We start from the raw sequence: 20,901 nt of genomic DNA, 5'->3' as shown, positions 1-20,901 counted from the left end.
GGAGCATATCCACATGACCATGAAATGTTGTGGCCAATTGTATATTCCATAACACCAAAAGGATTTCTGTAGTTGCATTGGAATATGTCCAAATCTGGACTAAGTAGTGGGGAAAGAATTTTTGGGAAACAAAATTCGTAATTTTGCTTCTTGAGGAGGCCAAAATGCTTTTGTGGAAAATGTTTTCCATGGTCAAATGATGTATTAGTATTAATATATATATTTGACGAGTAAAAGTTACCTCGAAAATGTTATGACGTATCTTCAAGCAATATTTTCCCGTGATAGAGCCGCCAATAAGGTAGAGCCATAAGCAAATAGTTTTAGCTTTATCTTGAGGATCAGCTAGGAGCATGTCACAAGTCAGATTATAGATACCCATTATTAAAGGTCGGTGAAATATGTTGCGTGGTACGACAGAATCACAGATCGTACGTCCAGCGTTAGAAATGAGAATGGCTTAGAGGAAAGTGTAATGGGATCTTTGAAGGTAGGGTTGCATGCTTGCCTTGGGAAATGTTGACTAGGTAAATGGAATGCCTTTTCGGTTTTGAATCATAATTCTCGGCCTTTTCCAACGTGGGCGTTGGTTTGAAAAAATATAGAGGTTGCATTGTTGTGTCATCCTTTCCTCCGGCCTATGGTGAAGCATTCATGTTATAACACAGATCAGTTCTTGTCCGATCACGATTTTTTTTTGAAGATCTGATGTTCACATTAAGGATCTTGAAGGTTTGTTGAGTCTTTCTTTGTGGGCTTTATCTGCAATTACATGGTTTGATCCCGATGCTTTGAAGTTAGCATAGTTTGTACTGTCCACCTTATTTCGTGTGTGATTTATTCCCCACCTTGTTTCGTGTGCTGCTTTTGGGCGTTACATTTTTCCTTCCATTTGTGAGCGGTGTATTTTCTTCGTTATGTATGGCATTATTCTCTGTAAAATGCCACTTGGCGGTCCATTGGCTACCCATTCTCCTACGTACTTTGCCGGTCGACTATTGTCGATAGCTACTTGTTTTATGTAAAAGTGAGTCCTTTAGTGCTAGGCTCCATTTGAATGCTTTCACTGACGACTTACGAAACACCCCTCAAACAGTGGCTCTAAATAGGCTGTGTGCTTCTGAGCTCGTTACACTCCTAGATGGATTAGGCTCACCCTCTGTTTAAACGCTTGAGATGCATTTCCTCTTTTTCTTCATACGTTCAAGTTTGCTCCCTTTGTGTGATAACAAATGATCTTAAGATCTACCGAAAATGCAGCACTTTAAAGGATATGTAGGGTCACGAAAGCCTTATACAGATTCCTTGAGTCATCCTCTACAAGATAACAGGGTATTTGATTGCTTGGCTCTCAGTTCGGAAAACATTAGTAACAGCTTAGAAAGATTAGTTTTAACTTTTGCCTTAAAATGGACAGTTTATTGATGTTTGAAGCGTATCCCGTTCTAACTGTTGAACGTTAAATTCCTCCTCATTGAGTTGAGATATTTAAAATTTGGATGGAAAAATTTACCATACATAGAGAAGGTTGCTACGTTTTGTTTACAACAAAAGATGTTGAAGGTTCAAAGAAGTGAATTTAGAGATTTTCATAAAGCAGAAAATGTTATCAGTAGTTCTGGAATACACCAAATAAGTGTTCCTGATGTTGGCATTCGAGGCAATATAGTGGCCAAATCTGAAATTTTTGCTATCCGAGGCTTCAAATATCCATGAAGCCTTCAGCTAAATGGAGTGCCAGGTGGTTCTGATGTGTATAAAAGCACTTATGAAAATATTAGAATACTTTGGATGTTGGTTACTAACCTTTGCTATCCCAGGCTTCAAATATCCAAGAAGCCTTCAGCTGGATTTAACAAATGGAGTGCCGGATGGTTCTAATGTTTATAAAATCACTTATGAAAATATTAGAATACTTTGAATGTTGGTTACTAACTTTTGCTATCCCAGGCTTCAAATATACAAGGAGCCTTCAGCTGGATTTAACAGATGGAGTGGCAGACGATTCTGCTGTAGTTTTTGTTTATAAAATTACTTTTGAAAATATTAGAATACTTTGAATGTTGATTACTGGATATGTGTTGGAAAAAATTCCATGAATTTTTCCATGCCCCTTGGCTACCCGCTGTCAATCTTGTTGCCTGAAACAACGATATGAGGCCTCCCAGCCCTTTTTGACCCATGCTGTCGACCAGTATTGCAGCTGCTGACCAGGGTGCTGGGCCTATAAATGCCCCCAGCCCTGGTTCCATTTGTGCTGTCCTGCGCCAGCCCATTGGCCCTCTCTATTGATGCTTGCCTCGGCTATATATAGCCTTATGCGAGACCTAACACAGGGCAGACAGTTAGCCCTAAATGCTGACAAAGGGTGGCCCATGTGGCTGCCTTAAAAACATTCCAAGGAGGATGTCTATGTGCTATCCATGTGGCAGCCAGGTTGATGCCACGTGGCAACTCTAGTCTATTAAAGGACTTTACATCACGAGATAAAACATGGAGAAGAAAGGCAAAATGCATTATGTGGAACTGCAAAGTATGGGCTGACGCCCTAGAGATCTTGAGAGCAATGTGGGGGGAAAAGAGGCTTGCGGGGGATGCCCCATAAGTGGGGTCCCACCTTTTAGGGGAGAGTTTTTGAATTGAGTGGCCTTCCAGTTCCTGGAAAAGGAAAGTGCGAGGCATATCCCTCCCAGATTTTAAGGGGACTGAGTGCAGTTCCATTTTGTGAGGGCAGAATATTCCTCCCCCGTGTACAATGGGAGTTATGGACTTTTAATGGACCCTGTTAATAACAATCAACACTTACTGTGCCTTGATATCTGCTCTGTGTTTAAGTACTTCGATTTGCAGTGCTCTTTCGACCAATGTCCAGTTATGATGATGCTGAGTGTTTCAAAAGAGCCCTCCTATATCACATCCTGACTGAATAGCTAAACTCTTGGCTGCTTGAAACCGTCATTTTCTTTTAAGAAGTAGTCATTTTCTTGGACTGTGCTCAACCCATTTCTGTAATAATTAGGTACTTCTAAGCTTTGAAGTGCCTAAGTTACGTTTTCAAGGGATGTCTTGTGCTGGAGCTGTATACATAGGGTGCACTTCTAAGCTTTGAAGTTCGTAAGTTGCCTTTTCAAGGGATGTCTTGTGCTGGAGCTTGTAACATGGGTGGTAATTATCTCCTTTTTGTTGTGGATCATCATTTAATAGGTTTAACATTGGATTCTATACAAGCACAATCTTCTTATGGAAATTTTTTCTGTTGAAGTTTCATGATTCTTTGGGGTCTTTGGGGCAGATTTTGTATGAGTAAGGTCTGATGGAGCATTTGGAGGAATTTCCTTTCATTATTGGGCAAAAGGTAGAGGCAAGGTCTAACATCAAAGGCTATCGTGGAGCATGGTTTCGTTGTGAGGTAGCTTTCAGAAAACTTGTTGTTTTCCATGCATGGTTAGTGTTGCAGTTTAGGGTCTATTTAAGGACAAAGTTTATGCTTTCCCCTATCATTTTTAGTCCCCTTTTGCTTTTTAGATTATTTGAGACTCGACTCTCATTTTTAAGCATGATTGGTGTCACTTTTAAGGGTCTAATCTACTTTCCAAGAGACGAATTTTCCTCTTTTCACTGTTGTTATCAGTTCTTCTCAAAGCATTTGGAGACCTTGATTCTCACTTGTATGCAGGATTTAAACTCTAGTGGTGCAAGGTCAAGCTTATGGTTTAGTTTTTTGTTTGCTTAAGCAAACCATGAGGCACATAGGCTTACATTACTCTTGCATGTGGTTCAATCTAAGCTCCAAGTGAGATAGGCCTTTGACTTATGGTATTTGGAAAATTGTACAGCTTGATAGCCCAAACTATAATCGAGAGTGAGCTAGATCACTCATCTGCTAGGAGGACTTTTGAGACAGTTCCTTTCCCTAGCTCCCACGATCATCTTCATTGAACTACGAACTAGGAACCATACATAAAGTGCATAATTTGGAATTGACCACCCAACCATAGAGCCGTCCACTCACCCCCAAGCACCAGAGATCATAGAAAAGATACACGGCCCGCCGATCCTAGGCTAGTAGACCTCAGTATCCCATACCACAGAAGCCCATCCATGAGGTTTACATCGTAGACCTCAGTATCTCATACCACAGAAGCCCATCCATGACGTTTACATCGACCTAGCTTGTCAAGTATAACCATACCTCTAGTAGGAATCACTATCTAGGTACCGATCAATGTCTCCAACACTGAGCCCCCCTATGCCAATATATAGCCACAATCCATAGATAAAGTGAGGATCTTGGGCCTTGAGACGGAGTTGTATGGCATGAGCATGGTTAAAGGGGAGTCGGTTCAAATCACATCACTAAGATGAAGGTGGTGCGGGAGCAGCTGGCGGCGGTTGGTCGAAGAATGAGCTCAACTAGGATGGCAAGGCTAATGCTGGGAATGCTCCCCTAGAGTTATAATAGTTTTGTGACTACGATGATTGCAGGGCAGAGGGTGGCGCCAGTGATGTTTGAGGAGCTAGTTGTACTCCTGCAACAAGAAGCTCGGGAAAAGAAGTATGATGGAACAAATGATAAAGCCCTTTGTAAGAAAATAATACAACGTCTGTGCTCAACAGATAAGAGGATCTCGTACGCAAGAGAGAAAACAAGATAGTATGGAGAATCAAAAATTTGATTACTGTAGAACTGATACAATAGATGGCGCTGCCTCCCAACTGTGTGCTCCTGTGAAAGAAGCTTCGATGGCGTGCTGGAAACAATAGAAGACGGAGGCTGGATGCTAAGAAATCAGGGTTGCTGTAGCTAGTGATAAGAAATTAGGGTTGCTGTAGCTAGTGATAAAATGGGCTTCACGGGCTTGCTCTTATATAGCTACCAGTTGTAGTCGGTTAGGCTCAATTGGGTGACCGACCCAGTCCGCCCAAAACGGTCGATTGGAGGTCAGTCCCGAAATAGGCCACCGACCATATGATAGAACCGGTGTGCAAAACAGAGCAACTAACCTTTGGTGTTCGTTCGGCCCAGAGCCATCCGGGATCATTTGAGGCTCCAAATGGGCCCTGCAACCCGAGAGTGGGCTGTCTCGGGAAATGCTCCGTCTACCCTCAGTGCGGTCAGTCAAGGGATGCCTTCTTGCACTTGCATGTAGCCTAGTTGGCGGTGTGCCAACTCTATCTGAAGCCGTCCAGCCATCAGGCCACACATGGCCCCCATCTGGTGTCCAAACTAGGACCTACCGGATAACCGAGCTACTCAAATGCCTTCTCCTCATATGGGGGCTTACAAGTAGAGTTAGCTGGTTCCCGCGTAGTTATATGAGAGTGGAGCATTGATATCTAACACCCCCCCTCAATGTCCATCCGCAAGTGAACTTACTTTTTCGGCCCAATGCCAAGTCGATGAAGATGCCTCTCCAACAAGTCTCTTCTAAGAGCCTTCGTGAAGATGTCCGCAGCAGTCTTTGTAGTCGGACAGTACACCAAGTCGACCTCTCCATCCATGATGAGCTCGCGTACAAAGTGATATTGAATCTCAATGTGTTTTGTGTGAGCGTGGAACACCGGGTTCTTTGCAATCGCCATGCAACTCTGATTGTCACATGATAACTGCGTAGGCTTATTCTGCACTGCACCCATGTCCCCCAAAATCCTTCTCAACCACACTACCTCGCAAGAAGCAAAGCATGTAGATTTGTACTCGGCCTCGGTAGAAGAAAGAGCAACTGTGGGTTGCTTCTTGCTGACCCATGACACAACTCCAGATCCAAGTGAGAAACAGTACCCTGTCACTGATCTCCTGTTGTCCACGTCTCCTGCCCAATCCGAGTCACAGAATCCGGTCAAGATGTTGCCCTTGGTATAGGTGATGTCATAATCAAGTGTGCCTTTGATGTATTTCAGCACCCGCATCCCTGTCCTCCAATGGTTCTCTCAGGGCTTATTGGAAAACCTGCTTAGTACACGAGTCGTAAAACTGATGTCCAGCCGTGTGTTGCATAGGTAAATCAAGCTGCCCACAAGCCCTCTGTACTTCGCTTCGTCCACCAGTGGTGATGAATCCTCGTTTGAGAGCTTCACGTCTACCTCCATAGGGGTACCAAGTGTCTTGCACTCAGCCATGCCAAATGCCTTCAGTATCTCTCCAGCATACTTCAGTTGTGAAATGAAGATTTGTTTCGGCTCCTGCCAAACTTCAATCCCCAAACAGAAATGCATTAGTCCGAGGTCTGTCATTTCAAACTCTCTTCCTAGCAAATGCTTCGTCTGCGAGATCTTCTCTTCATGGTTCCCTGTTATGACAAGGTCGTTCACATAAAGAACCACGATCATACACCTGCCTTCTTCTTTGAAGATATACAAATTTGCATCAGATGGGCTCCTCCTGAATCCGTTTTGCAGAAAGTAGGCATCAATTCGCTGGTATCACGGTCGTGGGACGTGTTTCAGCCCGTAAAGTGCCTTCTTCAGTTTGCAGACTTTACTTTCCAAACCGGGGATCTCAAAACGTGGTGGTTGTTCCACATATACCTCCTCCTTGAGATCTCCATTCAGAAAGGCGGATTTTACATCCATCTGAAACACAGGCCAACTTCCCTGGGTAGCTAAAGCCAAAACACTGCGAATTGTGGTTAGTCGAGTTGTGGGAGCAAAAGTATCTTGATAATCAAAACCATGTACCTGTGCAAATCCTTTTGCCACGAGCTGAGCCTTGTACTTATCCAACGTGCCGTTGGACTTGTACTTGGTCTTGTATACCCACTTGGTTCCGATTACCTTGCGTTTTGGTGATCGATCCACAAGGTCCCAAGTGTTGTTCTTCATTATGGAGCCATACTCCGACTGCAGAGCGTCCATCCACCTATCATCGCCTTGTGCCTCTTCAAGACACTTGGGTTCATCAGCACGGATCACTTCTGTCATCAAAGCATAGTTGACCAAGTGTTCCTGCATCCTTCTTTGCTTCTCTAATCTCTTGGACCGGCGGTGTTCGGATGGTTCCTCCTCAATGGCTGGAGGTTCTCTGCCATCCAAAAGCTGCTTTACTCACTTCGGGAATGGCCGTTGCCGTTGTGGTTCTGCAGGCTCTTCTTCATCTTCTTTGTCTTGAATCCTCCCAAGCACCGTTGGGGGAGTTCGGTCTGCTACTGGTGGCGGTACTGGATGGATATCCTGGTCTTGGTTGTCTGGGAAGGAAGCATCCTCCTCCAATTGATGCGGCTGTTCTGAGAAGACCACATTGCGACTTACAATTACCTTCCTGGTAACAGGGTTATAGAGACGGTAACCCTTCGCCTCTTCACTGTAGCCCAAGAAAATGCACTTCCGGCTCTTCAGTTCCCATTTAGTCCTGGTAGCATCAGAGACATGCACAAAACAGTCACATCCAAAAACTCTGAAATGTGCAGCTGAAGCTTTCTTACCAGAAAAGGCTTGCAGTGGAGTCATCCCATTCACAGCCTTCGTGTAGCTACGATTCAGGATGTAAACTGCAGTGTTACATGCTTCAGCCCAGAAAGTCTTTGGCAAATCTTTCCCTTTCATCATCCTCAGGCCCATTTCGCAGATGACGCGCATCTTGCGTTCTGCTACTCCATTTTGCTGTGATGTATGTGGCGGAGGTTTCTGCCTCTTGATTCTGTGACTTTTGCAGTAACTTTCGAATTCAGTTGATGTGAACTCTCCACCTTTGTCTGATCTCAACTTCTTCACCTTTCTCCCCGTTTCTTTCTCGACCATTACATGCCATTCCTTGAACCTACTAAAAGCCTCGTCTTTAGTCTTCAGGAAGTATATCCATATCCTTCTACTGTAGTCGTCGATCAACGTCATGAAGTAGTAGGAACCACCCAAAGCTTCCGTCTTCATCTTTCTGCAGAGGTGCGTGTGAACGAGCTCTAGAGGAGCCTTTGCCCTGCTGGCCTCTTTAGGAAAGGGATGCCGATGCTACTTGCCCCCATCATGCAAGCTTCACATACATTGGGCAGATCTGAAATTCCTCTTAGGTCTGCAATCATTCCACTTTTATGCATCTCCTTCAAAGAAGTAAGGTTTAGATGACCAAACCTCTCATGTCACAGCTTAGTGTTCTTCACATCCGCTCGAGCACTGAAAGCTGAGAGTTCATAAATGTTGTTGCGCCGTGTACCTTTACCAACGACCTTCCCTTGAAGATCCAGAATCTGTGTACCATTCTTATCGAATTGAACTTTGAGGTCTCGATCCGTGATCACGGAAACAGACAACAAGTCCCTCTTGATATCTGGCACATAAAGAACATCGGACAACTGTTTTACAACTCCATCTGACTTGAGAGCAATCGTATCTTTTCCTTTTGTTGGACATTTTGCATCATTGTCGACTGCTACCAAGATGTCATTCCCTACCGGCTGTAGAGAGGTATACCAATTCTTCCGATTGGTCATGTGGCGCGATGCACCACTGTCAATGATCCACGGTTCATCCACAGGTACATGAATTGCCTCCGTGCAAATCTCCTCAATTGCGACGAACAGCTCTATTGGTACTGCCTGCACGCTGTTGCTGGGGACTCTGTCTTTACTCCGTTCTTCTCATCTGCAATCTTCTTTCGACACTCATTCTGCTTGTGCCCTGCCTTGTTGTAATAGAAGCACTTGATCTTCTTCCTTCTCTTTTTATCATCAGAAGAAGATGGGTTACCAGAGTCCTTACCCTTTTCTTTGATCCGGTCCAGAAAGCCGAATCTTCTCCAGTCCTCGTCTTTTGACGCATCTCCTCCTCCAGAAGCATCGCGCTGAAATCCTCAAAGTTGAGGGGCGGATTTCTGTTCTGCGTATTCAGCGTCGCAACAAGACTGTCGTACTTTGGTGGGAGAATCCGTATCCACCTTCGTGCCAGATTCCACTAGTGATGGTGATGCCAATCGCAGTCATCTGATCGCGCAGATTCTTCACCCTGGTGATGAACTTCTCTGGCGCTTCAGACTCAGACAACTTCTCGTTCGCGAGTTGAGTCTTCAGATTCTGAATTCGCGTCTGATTCGTAGTCTCGTACTGATTTTTCAAGACCGTCCATGCCTCCGTTGTGGTGATATGTTGAATTAACGCCATGACGGAATCACTAACACTGCAGACAATAGAACACAACGCATCTGCATTTCTTCTTGTCCATGCGAGAATCTCGTACTATCTGTTGTCCTGCATTGGCTGGATCCGGTCTCGCAACCGGCCTCACGTCCACCCCAGTAGCAGTGTCCCAAAGCTCGTATGCGCTTAGGATGGTCTTCATCTTGAACTTCGAGAGTGGATAGTTAGAGCTGTCTAACTTTTTGCTTTCGCCGAACGGTGGGATTCGCAGTCTTGCAGGCTGGGCCATCTCTCACAATCTTCTCGCAAACAGAAAACACACTATTAAATTTTCTTGCTAGAGTCCAGGCTCTGATACCATGTAAGAAAATAATACAACGTCTGGGCTCAACAGATAACAGGATCTTGTACGCAAGAGAGAAAAGAAGATAGTATAGAGAATTAAAAATTTGATTATTGTAGAACTGATACAATAGATGGCGCTGCCTCCCAACCGTGCGCTCCTGTGAAAGAAGCTTTGATGGCGTGCTGGAAACAATAGACGATGGAGGCTGGATGCTAAGGAATCAGGATTGCTGTAGCCAGTGATAAAATGGGCTTCACGGGCTTGCTCTTATATAGCTACCAGTCGTAGTCGGTTAGGCTCAATTGGGTGACTGACCCAGTCCGCCTAAAACGGTCAACTGGGGGTTGGTCCCGAAATAGGCCACCGACCATACGATAGAACTGGTGCGCAAAATAGAGCAACTAACCAACGAGTCCGTTCAGCCCAGAGCCATCCAGGATCATCTGAGGCTCCAAACAGGCCCCGCAACCCGAGAGTGGGCTGCCCCGGGAAATGCTCTGTCTACCCTCAGTGTGGTCAGTCAAGGGATGCCTTCCCGCACTTGCATGTAGCCTAGTTGGCGGTGTGCTAACTCTATTTGAAGCCGTCCAGCTATCAGACCACACATGGCCCCCATCTGGTGTCCAAACCAGGACCTACCGGATAACCGAGCTACTCAAATGCCTTCTCCTCATATGGGGGGCTTACAAGTAGAGTTAGCTGGTTCCGCGTAGTTACACGAGAGTGGAGCATTGATATCTAACACCCTTATAGCTTAGGATAGGAGCAAAGGCAAGGGTATGGCAAAGGCAAGCCCAAGAAATCTGACGATGGAGCGGACTCTTTTAGATGAAGAGAACAAGAAGAAGAGGAAGAAAGAAAAGAAAAGCTTCTATTGTGATGAGCCATGGCATTTGTGAAGGACTGCACAAAGAAAAAGGCTGACTAGAAGAAAAAGGGGGTCAGCTCAGAGTCAGTGGAGTCAAACTCGGCTTAGTTGGTGATCAGAGAGGACCTTTTCTTGGTGGCATCTCCCGGTGTTGCTGAGATTAGGTGTTTGGACCGCAGTGTCACTGACAAGATGTCTGACATTGAGAGATGGTCAAAAGAGGAGTCAAAAACTTTTGTGAAGGTGATGGATAGTGATGACTGCCTAGAGCCATCGGGGTGCTTGGCTGGTGTTGCTGACAAGGAGGGGGATTCTTTGAGAGGAGCTGAGGCCTTAGGGTCAAATGGAGGCTGTGACTTAGAGGGGGCCAACACAGAATCACACAAGGATGCTGATGGTTTAGGTTATCTGGATTTATGCTTGGGATATAAGTTCTCGAGTATGCTATTTGGTTGCAGACCTAGCCTGATGGACACATTGAAACAAAGCTTGAGAGCATGGTGCCTCGAGAACTTCAGGCTGTTCACCCATTATGAGGGGGACAGCTGGAGGAAACTGGTACTTGGAGTGCTTGAGTTCGAAGGTGGGTTCGTGTGACTGACGGAGATGGTGCCATTAGGTGCTACCAAAGATGGACCTGTGTACCAGACTGGTGTGTTTATGCGTAACCGGACCTAGCGGAGAGCTGCCACTAGATGAAAAACCATAAACTGATGATGACACCAGAGGGCTACGACATGGGAGCTACTGGAGCATCTTCATCGACAGATTGGGATCTGGCCAAAATGGGTCGGTGAGGGGGGGTGTTGGGAGATTATTGGTCACCTCCCCATCTGTGAGCCCCCATATGAGGAGTGAATCAAGGGGGTGTACCTAGGGTTTGAGGGATTGCCACATGGACAGCATGGTGGCTGCCAAGTGGGCAGTAGTCAGACAAAGCAAAATACAAGAGGAGTACCTGGCAGAGAGCGCACCTCCAGGAGGGCAGAACAAAGGCGGAATTGCCATGCAGCTGTCCATGACTGGAGCAGGCCAGATCGCACAGGGTTTCTAGTATCTATGGGCTGTGAGGAGGAGGCTGATATGACATCACCTGCAGTACGGATCTGCGTCAGCAGTACGGACACATGTACGTGCCTGTTTGAAGGTGTTCCGGGAGCTGAAGAAGACCTGGCAGGGTACGGATCTGCAGCAGCAAGATGGAGAAGGAAACACGGCAGACCTGGCAGGGTACGGATCTGCAGAAGCAAGATGGAGAAGGAATCACAGAAGATTTTGTAGGCCAAGGGGCCTTGGATCAGGGCAGATTTGGGCAGGCCTGCCTATGGCCAGTGGCAGCCTGCCACGTGGCCAGGCAGGGCCAGCAAAACCTCAGAGTGTGTCCCCCCCCCACCAGGGTCGGCAAAAGTTGAGTGGGGGGGCTGATTGGGTTGGCTCATTTCCCCGGTCAGTCGGCTGTTTTGGAGGGGGGCTTTACCCCTATATAAAAAGTCCATTTGGGCCATACAAGGCATCACCTGGAGAATCAAGGAGTAGTAGATCAGCCACTTTGGGGCCTACATCCAGGAGGAGAAAAGTGGGCTGGAGGGCTGTAGACTAAGCTTGCAGAAGCTGCCCACCTAGGCTGCTACCCAGTCAGTAAGGTGGGGGGATCACTGGACGGAGAGTCTATACAAGCTTAGGAGGAACAGGAATCTAGAGGTGCCAAGCAGATAGTAGGAGAGATTTTGGTAAGATTGGAGGGACATGGTTCGGTGTGACATTGAAAGGGAGGTCTAACTTATAAGCTGCATCATTGATTTTTTGAATGATGCAGACTGGATTGCAATATTTGTGGGGAATCCTTGCATATTTCCTACTCTCTAAGGTCTTAGACCTTTTGGATTTCTAAGATACACCCCCACATGCCTTTATAATTCCAAGGGCACGTTTCTAATTTGCATAAAACTTTGATCTGTCTTGAGCACTTTTTATGGAAGCTTTAGCTTGTGCTAACATTTCTTGCATGTCTCTCAAGAAATATTTAGCTATCTGTACCTTCATATTCTTAAGGTCCAAGGCAATTGACAATCTTGGCTAGTATACATACATAAGCATAAAAAGGCTTAATTCTGTAGCTGAATGAGTAGCATTGTTATAGGTTTCTTGGAGATGTATGCTCTGAGCATTTTTTCCATAATGCGATCTCTGTTTGCCAATTAGATTGAGGATGATTAGTCGAGCTCAGGCTTAAATCAGTTTTTAATTTCTCAAAAACTGCTCACCGGAAGAGTAATAACTTCTCATTGACTATGTCACTAGGCAAACAAGGTCTGAAAATTTGATTATTATATTGCTGTGCTAATTTTGGTGCATTTTTCCTATTAGGTGTAAACCATGCAAGTTTGGTGGTTTGGAGAACTACGACCCAAACTGCATCATGTCCTCTGTTTGTCCGGGGTAATGACGTCCATAGATATACTTTCCCATTTAGCATTGGGATACTGTAGGGAATGCAAAATGCCTCCAATCTTAAAGCATTCTGCTTTCTTAATTTGACATTGTTGACATTTTAACATATAGTCCTGTATCAGATACCAGGATGACCTGCACTAGGGTTGTCATGACATTGATATAAAATCTTTGTCTTCACATCATTCCTATCAGGTATACACAATTTTCTCTTATGGGATAATAATCCATTTCAGATCGTATACGGAATTCTAGCCTCATTCTCAATATCTTGAGAATCCTTATTGATTCTAGAGATACAATATAGTGAGCATTGGATGAGGCATTCAGTTAGAATTGGATTCTATCATGAAGAACAATACATGAGAACTGGTAGGTGTAGGACTTCCTGCTAGATCTGATTGAAATACGTGTTAATCTTGCATTGGCCTTTCAGATAATTTTAGAAATTAGTTTTTATTTCAACAGAGCTCAGCACATTAACTTTGCCAATCCTGCTGAAAAGCATGTGTGACTTGATTTTGATTGTCTTTACAATATCTAATTTGGAAATCAAATTCTTGCATTAGCTTTGTCCATCTTGCCTTTCTTCCCCTCAATGAGGCTGTTTACAAAAATACATAAGAGATTCACAATCAACTATAACCTTAAAACTCGAGCCATATAAGTAATGTCTCCATATCTTTGAGGCGTTTATTACAACATATATTTCGTTTACTGTGTGTAATACTTTAGTTGAGCATAATTTAACTTTTTTTACTTTTGAAGGCAACTGATCTCCCATCTTGGATTGAAGCAGCACCTATATCGAATTCCCTACCATTTGCTCCGATCACGGATGGTTTATTAGGATCCACAGTAGCTAGCTAGGTGTAATTGTTTGAGGGATAGACAATTGCAATATTGTTATAACGTTGCTCCATCAATATGAATCCCATTAGTAGAGATTATATGGCCAAGATACAAGATTTCACGTAAGAAAATCACATTTAAACTAGAATATTAGGAGCAATTATAAGATGGTTAAACTCTTAATATCGTCTAAAATATGAAGAACAGTTCTAAGATGAATATTTTGCTTTAACAAGGTTTTATTATGAATTAGGATATCATCCAAAAACACCACTACAAACTTATACAATTAAGGCTGGAATATATCATTCATTATTTGTTGAAAGTTGCAAGAGCATGTGTGAGACCAAATGGTAATAGTGCGAATTCACAGTGGCCATATCTCATCTCTAAACCTAGTTTTGTAAGCATCCTTGTCATAAATTCTTATATGATGATGCTCCATATGTAGACGAATTTTAGTAAAATATTTGACACCCGCTAATCGATCCTTGAGGTCATCCATTCTCATCCTCAAATTCAACATATATTTGACACCCGCTAATTGATCCATGAGGTCAGCCATTCTCATCCTCAAATTTAATGTGCTTTGCATCTTGTTTTCTTTCTTTTGACTTAAACGCGATAAGAATTCATAAAGACTGGTTGAGTACCAGGAAGTGTGTCTATTTTATGTTCAACACTTGAGCAGATGGTTTTATATCTATCTTATGGTCAACTCTTGAGTAGGTGGTAAAACCATAAGGCAATTCCTTTGGAAATACATGAGATTTTCTATTATTTGTCATAGAGAAATAAATCTAGATTCTTTAGAGGAATTAGCAATCAAAAGAAAAGAGAATGGCTATACATTGAAAAATTCCAAAGTCGGCATCATCTGATACGTTAAATCCTTCCAGAGGGTTTATACTATTTTAAGATGGCTTAACAAAATTAGGTTGAAGGTATACATCATCCCCATTTTGAACAAAATGTTGGCATGTCTTTTCCAATCAATCTTCAAACTTTCACTCTTGGTAAAAAACCATTCTATCCCCAAGATGAAGTCTATCCTATTTAGATTCATAACAAGGAAAGGTAACTCTTCCATGTAACATTAAGCAGGCATCTACACCCATGACAAATACAAAAGAAAACCCATAATCACTATCATATTGGCATCGATACATAGGGAGAAAAATCTCCGAGCTCATGGAGAAAATGGGAGCTGGTGGGGGTGCCAACCCTAAGAGAGGGTCGTTGATGTGTGAGGCTGCTGTGGTGGTATAAAACTTGTGATGGAGCCCTGGGGGCTGTCGATGTGTGCAGTCTGTTGTGGTCTCCTGGCTATGGCCCTGTGCAAACAAGTGCCACTGTCACTCCTGTAGGACGTGTCTATTATCTGATGAGCATGGAGGGAAGGACCCCTAATGTGATCTGTGCCTCAGTCCTTTGGTGAGTCCAATGTATCTCTGGCTTGGGTGCTCGCAGCCTCCGTCTCCGTGAGTCCTGCTGTTCTGGTGCTGTCTTGCTGGAAAACTCGGTGATCACACTCTGAGTGGAGTCTGCCTGTGTACCCTGATTTTGCGTATGTGCCTTGAACAACCGCTTCCTGTGTGGGACAGTCTCATGGATGAAGGCCGCCAAACATCTTAGATGCCCGAATGCACCTGTGTATATGCATCCATGTATGTGTATGGAAATATAACATGTGGTGTTTGCCTATCAGTGTTTTGATTTGTATCTTTAGAACATTTTGTTTGGTCCACTCTTCTCATGGCTAGAAGTAATGCATTGTATACAGTAAAACCCTAAAAGGATGGTCTAGGAACTTATGGTTTGGTTGGCTAACTCATCTTTGTTGTTTGGGGCTTTTATTTTTTTAATTTTTGGAATCTCTTCTAATGTTAGAAAAAAAATTGTTGGACGAATTTGAATTCTAAACTTGAGATTATACTTTGCTGTTAGCATGATGTAATCTGCTGCTCGATTAAATAATATAATTTATTTACTTGTTGGCTTGATATAAACTGTTGCTACTTCGTTTTTGTAATCGACCAGGTTGTGTTTTATCCATTATCTATAAGTCTATTTGATTATCGTGCTGATCTTTAGATACATGTTTATACAAGTTTCTGTCACCCTTGGCAGATAAAGGATATTCATCTTCGTAGGGGTGAAATATGGTGTGCTATGCAGTATTTGGACTTCCCTGATGAAAGTAAGTAACCAGAGCAATACCCAATAAAGATGTCGGTTCTACTGTCATTTATTAGAATATAATGGCATGAATAGTCTTGGCATCAAGCATTTTGAATTTGAATTTTGCCATGCATTGGGGATTGTTGAAATCCGCCTTACACATGGAGCGTATGATATAATCTTTGTGTGATAGAGAGCATTGTAAACTGAAGCAGTGTTTCATTTGTGGTTGGATATTAGTAAGGGTTATGCCATTGCTAAAAATGAGGCCTACTAAGCATGACAAGCTTTTGAGGAAAGGAAGAACACGTTCTTACTATTTTTTGCAATTTTTTCTAGAAGTGAGCTCTACAAAGGCATATCAACAAGATACCACTGGAAAGAAGAAACGAGTGCTAATGCTGCGGCCATCCTTTCCCTCAGTATATAAGGGACTTGACAATCCTGCCATTAGTGGCTCAGCAGGGGCAGTTGTCGTTATCAATGGTGAATGGCAAGTTGGGGATCTTGTAGATTGGTGGTCTGATGGTTGCTACTGGGGAGCCAAGATAATAGCTGTGATAAATAGAGATTTTGTTCAGGTAATGCCCTTGGACTTCTGAATGCTGTTGATTAGGCTACTTCATCTGAGGATCAAGCATGCCTTATGCTTCTGTAACATATGGAGAGTCCAATAACTGTATTCATAATGAAATGTTGGATGCCTCTTGCATATGAGGAGAATAGTGTTGTCAATGATTGTATGGCGAAAGTAGCCATGAGAAAAGATCTGATGGGAAATGGATATGATAAGATGCACCAGGCGGGTGTTGTGGCTTATCCCAAAATGAGAGAATAGTGGTTTGTACATAGAGTCAATGTGGAGAAAACCCAAGTATTGATTGTTGTGATAAGAAAAAAAGATGCTGATATGTCTTTTCTTTTCACAAAGCTTAGAGATGAGTGAATGGACTGCATGTATAGAAAATAAGCAAGGGCATCTTCAAGCTGCAAAACAAGTGTAGGAAAAGGAAAACTCAAAAAATTATTACCACATCCATGTAAATTGTTCCTATTAGGTTATGAAGATGGGGGGTTCAGATGTATGGCAGAAAACATGAAAAAGAGTTGAACTGTTCAAAATACGAGGTGTTAACATCTAGACTCCATATCCAATGCTCTTGGTTGGCGAGGGGTATTCTTCTACTTGGGAGGTGCTTTACCTTTTGTTTCTACCTAGAGTTGTAGTGGCTAAGCCTTACAGAAACTCACACCTTTCAACACTCTTCCTACAGTCCTTTGTATTCAGCTCCTAGAGTATGGATGATATCATGTCAAATATTGATGAGGGTGGCAACAGGTCTGCTCTGCTGCCCCCTCATAACAAGGCTGCATCGGGCCATCGAAATTTGCTAGGCTGTTTGTTGGGAATCGTCTCGGAATCGTCTCCCAAACTGTTATAACCCAAAGGTTATGGCATGTCTGGATTAATGATGGGGTTAGGTCCAAGCGGTGGATCCTTTTAAAGGAACTAGGAAATATGTTAGGACTATTCTCTGTGTACGGGTGCCCTTGACACCTCTTGAGTGGGCCTATATATTTGAGATGAAGGCATTAATAGGGATACCTTGGGACGAAGTCCTTGTGATATTGGGACCTAGAGTAGCCCTATGCCAAGTCTAGCCTAACACCTGGATTGGTGGACACCTGTGGTATAGGACATGTGATTGTGGACATGGCAGGATGCTTGGCTAACCCTAGGTTCGGGTAGTGAGCTCACCAGTTCCCCCAATCCGGTCTTCCTAACCTATGGTTGTTGTTTAGGACTTGGCATCAGAGTAGAACCTACACCCAGGCTTGGGTCACCGTCCTCTCTTGATCTTTTGTTGGGGAGAAGAAGGCTAGGGCCTTGAATGGAATCATGCATAATCGTTGAGATGCACATTTCAGTTTGGTGAACTATCCTGAAGTGTTGGCAACTCAACTGTGTGTGTTTATTGAACAGTAAAGAGAGCAACACAGATTTGAGAAAGAACTCAGATGTACAGCCAAAACGGAATATATATAAAGGTAAGTACCAAGCACAAAAACTACCAACAGATGTACCAACATCTCTAGTAAACAACCATTGAGGTAAGGTACTAAATTTAGCTCTGATTGCTGCATCCTCGGAAGTGGACAACTACTCTTCTGCCATGTGCCTCTGTGTAAGCTTTAGTAGCTGCTCAAAGGTAGAGCACTCTTGCAAAGTTCTGCCCTTTAGTTCACTACTGATAGAGCTTCTCCTATGCACCTCCTTGTGTTCTTCTTCAGAGTGTAGGTCTGACCTAGGTATACTCTGGATCTATGGACGATCTACTCCAACAGTAACTCCAACAATAATGACTCTTTGGTCTCCCTGTAGTCTGTTCTAAGGCTCATTAGAGTACCAAGGCCCCCAATAATGGGGCATGCATATAGGGACTTGATGCTCCCAAAACTTGGCTGACTAGATCCCACAGACTAGCAGCTTGTCAACCGACCCTTTTGTAGAACCAGGTTAGCGAACATTGCAATTATGTGCCCTTCAGGACATAAGATGAAGCTGGCACTAGAATGGGTTTAGGTCCTCGCACATGACCCATTTAAAGGGTTCCTTTAAAGTTAGTTAACTCTAAGGTTAAGTTTATACTACACCCAGTGTGTGGATACCCTTAAGTTAGGGACACCCTTGGATGAGTCTAAATTTGAGCCATGGGCTCATATATGGGTATCCCTTGAGGATGGATCCCTGGGACACCAGGACCTGGAGCTGGCCTAAGTTTAGTCAATCCCTACACTTGGATTGGTGGGTATTTGTGGAATGGGACGCAGATGCTTGGGAGAAGACGTGGACTTGGTGTTGTGGCCTAGCCTTAGACTCGGGTAGAGATCTGATGTACTGGATCTATGTTTGGAGGTGAGCTTGCCAGCTCCCCCTATATGGTTCTTGCTGACCGTTGTTTTGTTTGCAAGTATGGAATGCTCGAAGTATGCGATCTTCGGGTATAGGGTCCAGCTAACATATGCTTGGGTGCATGTGCTTGCGTGTGGCTGAGTTGCCATGTGGACAACATGCAGGCCTCATGCGATTGGCTTCATGCATGCATTGCATGGCTCCTACATGTCTCTTTTTGACAATTGGCAGCCATGCATGCGACATGCACAAGTAGAAGTGTGCATGTGTGTCACATGCAAGCTTTGCATGTGTGGATAGCATTGGCATGCGGGACTCAAAGTGTCCATCCGTAAAGGAGTCATGCATGCTCTTTGGTAGGCATGCATGTTTGGAAGTAATGGCATGCTCTGATTTCTGGGGCATATGTGGACATGCACTGACATGCAAGGCCTAGTGTTAGTTGCTTGTGTTCGAGGTCAGCATCTCCTGATGTACCATTGGTTAGGTTAGGTCAGAGAGAGGGCCTTTGTTGTGGGTGTGCCTGCCCCCTATGAGGGTAGTGTAGAGTAGGGCTGAGGGCAGATCTGTCTATGTGGTGGCCCCACCTGAGGGTTGTCAGTACGGCTGCATGCGGATGTTGAAAACAGATCCGACAAATCCTTAACACCCTTTTGGAATCAAATTGTAGCAACTTCAAAGATTTGGGGCAGATCGCAGAAGATCAAATGCCTTGATGAATGGACACTTGTGGAAGGGTATGCCCTTTCGACGGGACACTTCCTATGAGGCACAACCCTTCACAAGAGACATTCTATTGAAGAGACATTCCTATTGTAATGTACCCTCTCATCAAGGGTCACACCCTTCACAAGGGGTACACACCTCTTCATGCACATACACTTTGGAGTACACACCTTTTCATGTGTGACTCTTCACTCTCTATATAAGAGAGGCCCAATTGTATGGATGACACACAACAGATACCCTACAGACATTCAAGCAATACAATTATTCCTTGTTCTCTGCTATTTCAATCTCCTTTCTGTTCCTTAGCACATTTCTAAATATAGTAAATCTAGGATTTCTTACAGTGGTATCAGAGCAAATTTCGCTCCTGCCTGTAGGAAATGCCCCCCACCTTCTAGCGCTGATTTGATACATCTTTTTCCGCTAGAAGGATATCCGTGCACATTGTGCATGGAAGAGATGGAGAGGATGAGCGTAAAAATTTTTCGCGCCAACCCTGCCTAAAGTCATCTATGGCCTCTCCATCTCCCACACATCACGAGTTGATGTGAATGGACATGACAAAAATCATGTCTTTACAGGTGTTTGGGCTGTCCCAAAACCAAGGGACGCACCTTTTCCACAATCGGACACACCTTTTGATGAAGAGTCTCGACAATTTGCAGCAAATTCAGGGCTCAGTGGAGGGTAGGAAATCCAAATTGCAGTAGGTATATTGGCCCTAGGTGGCTGGAAAACAGTTCGCAGCAGGATCTCTCCTCAAAAACAGGTTCCACATGCCAAGAACTAGTACATACGGTGCTGAAATTAGCCATCCTCGAGAAGCGTGCAAGAGTAGAAAAAGTGGTTTGCAGCAAGAAAAAGGGTGCTGGAAGAGAGAGATGAAGACGGTACATAACATTAGGGCCCAGAAATAAGGGCTGGACCCCCCCGAAGGTCTTTATTGCAATAAAACAAACTTTGTACAACTGGCTCTAAGAAGAGCATGAAGCTGAGTACAATCTTGAATGAATCTAGGAGCTCTGAGGCCCCTTCTTTTATAGACTTGGCCTAGCTAAAAGCTAGACCTGCTATTCTAAAGCTACTTTTTCCTCTCCCTCCGCTCTCTTCCTCCACTCCCTTGCTCAGCCTCCATCCACCCCTACAAAAGCTAAGCTTTCCTGCTTTTAGCCCACCAAGGGGCAGCTTTTATGGTCTTTATTAATGTCACCATCTCCCGGGTGCTTTTTGCCTTGTGGGACCTGCTTTTTGCCACCTGCTCCAGCTTTTTGAGCCTTTTAGCACTCTTCCAATCCTACATCTTTAACCTATTAACCACGGACACCCAAAGAAAAAAGAGAGGACACGTGGCAGCTTGGAGGAGAAGAGCTTGCCACGTGTCACAAAGAAGGAGCTCTTGGATGGAGGCTTGGAGAGGGGAGGAGGTGGGAAGACAAGAGGCAAGCTTTGGGGAGGAGGTGGAAAGACAAGAGGCAGCTTTAGGGGCAAGGAGAAG

General features: G+C 44.1%; 1 protein-coding gene across 1 annotated transcript in view; it reads left to right on the top strand.

The window, feature by feature from the left end:
* Window positions 1–326: 326 nt before the first annotated feature.
* Window positions 327–20,901, top strand: part of LOC147894671 (uncharacterized) — a 44,676-nt gene continuing 24,101 nt past the window's right edge. The window contains exons 1-4 of the mRNA XM_087385354.1: window positions 327–527; window positions 3,293–3,409; window positions 15,713–15,782; window positions 16,103–16,344. Coding sequence (XP_087241480.1) covers window positions 3,314–3,409; window positions 15,713–15,782; window positions 16,103–16,344 — 408 coding nt within the window. The 5' untranslated portion in view covers window positions 327–527; window positions 3,293–3,313. The remainder of the gene's footprint in view (window positions 528–3,292; window positions 3,410–15,712; window positions 15,783–16,102; window positions 16,345–20,901) is intronic.

Source organism: Dipteris shenzhenensis, chromosome 14 (genome assembly GCF_047967505.1).
Source record: "Dipteris shenzhenensis isolate YYH24624 ecotype China chromosome 14, Dip_SZ_1.0, whole genome shotgun sequence".
NCBI lineage: Eukaryota > Viridiplantae > Streptophyta > Polypodiopsida > Gleicheniales > Dipteridaceae > Dipteris > Dipteris shenzhenensis.
The sequence above is the reverse complement of the archived record's forward strand: the minus strand, read 5'-3'. Positions and strand labels throughout refer to the sequence as shown.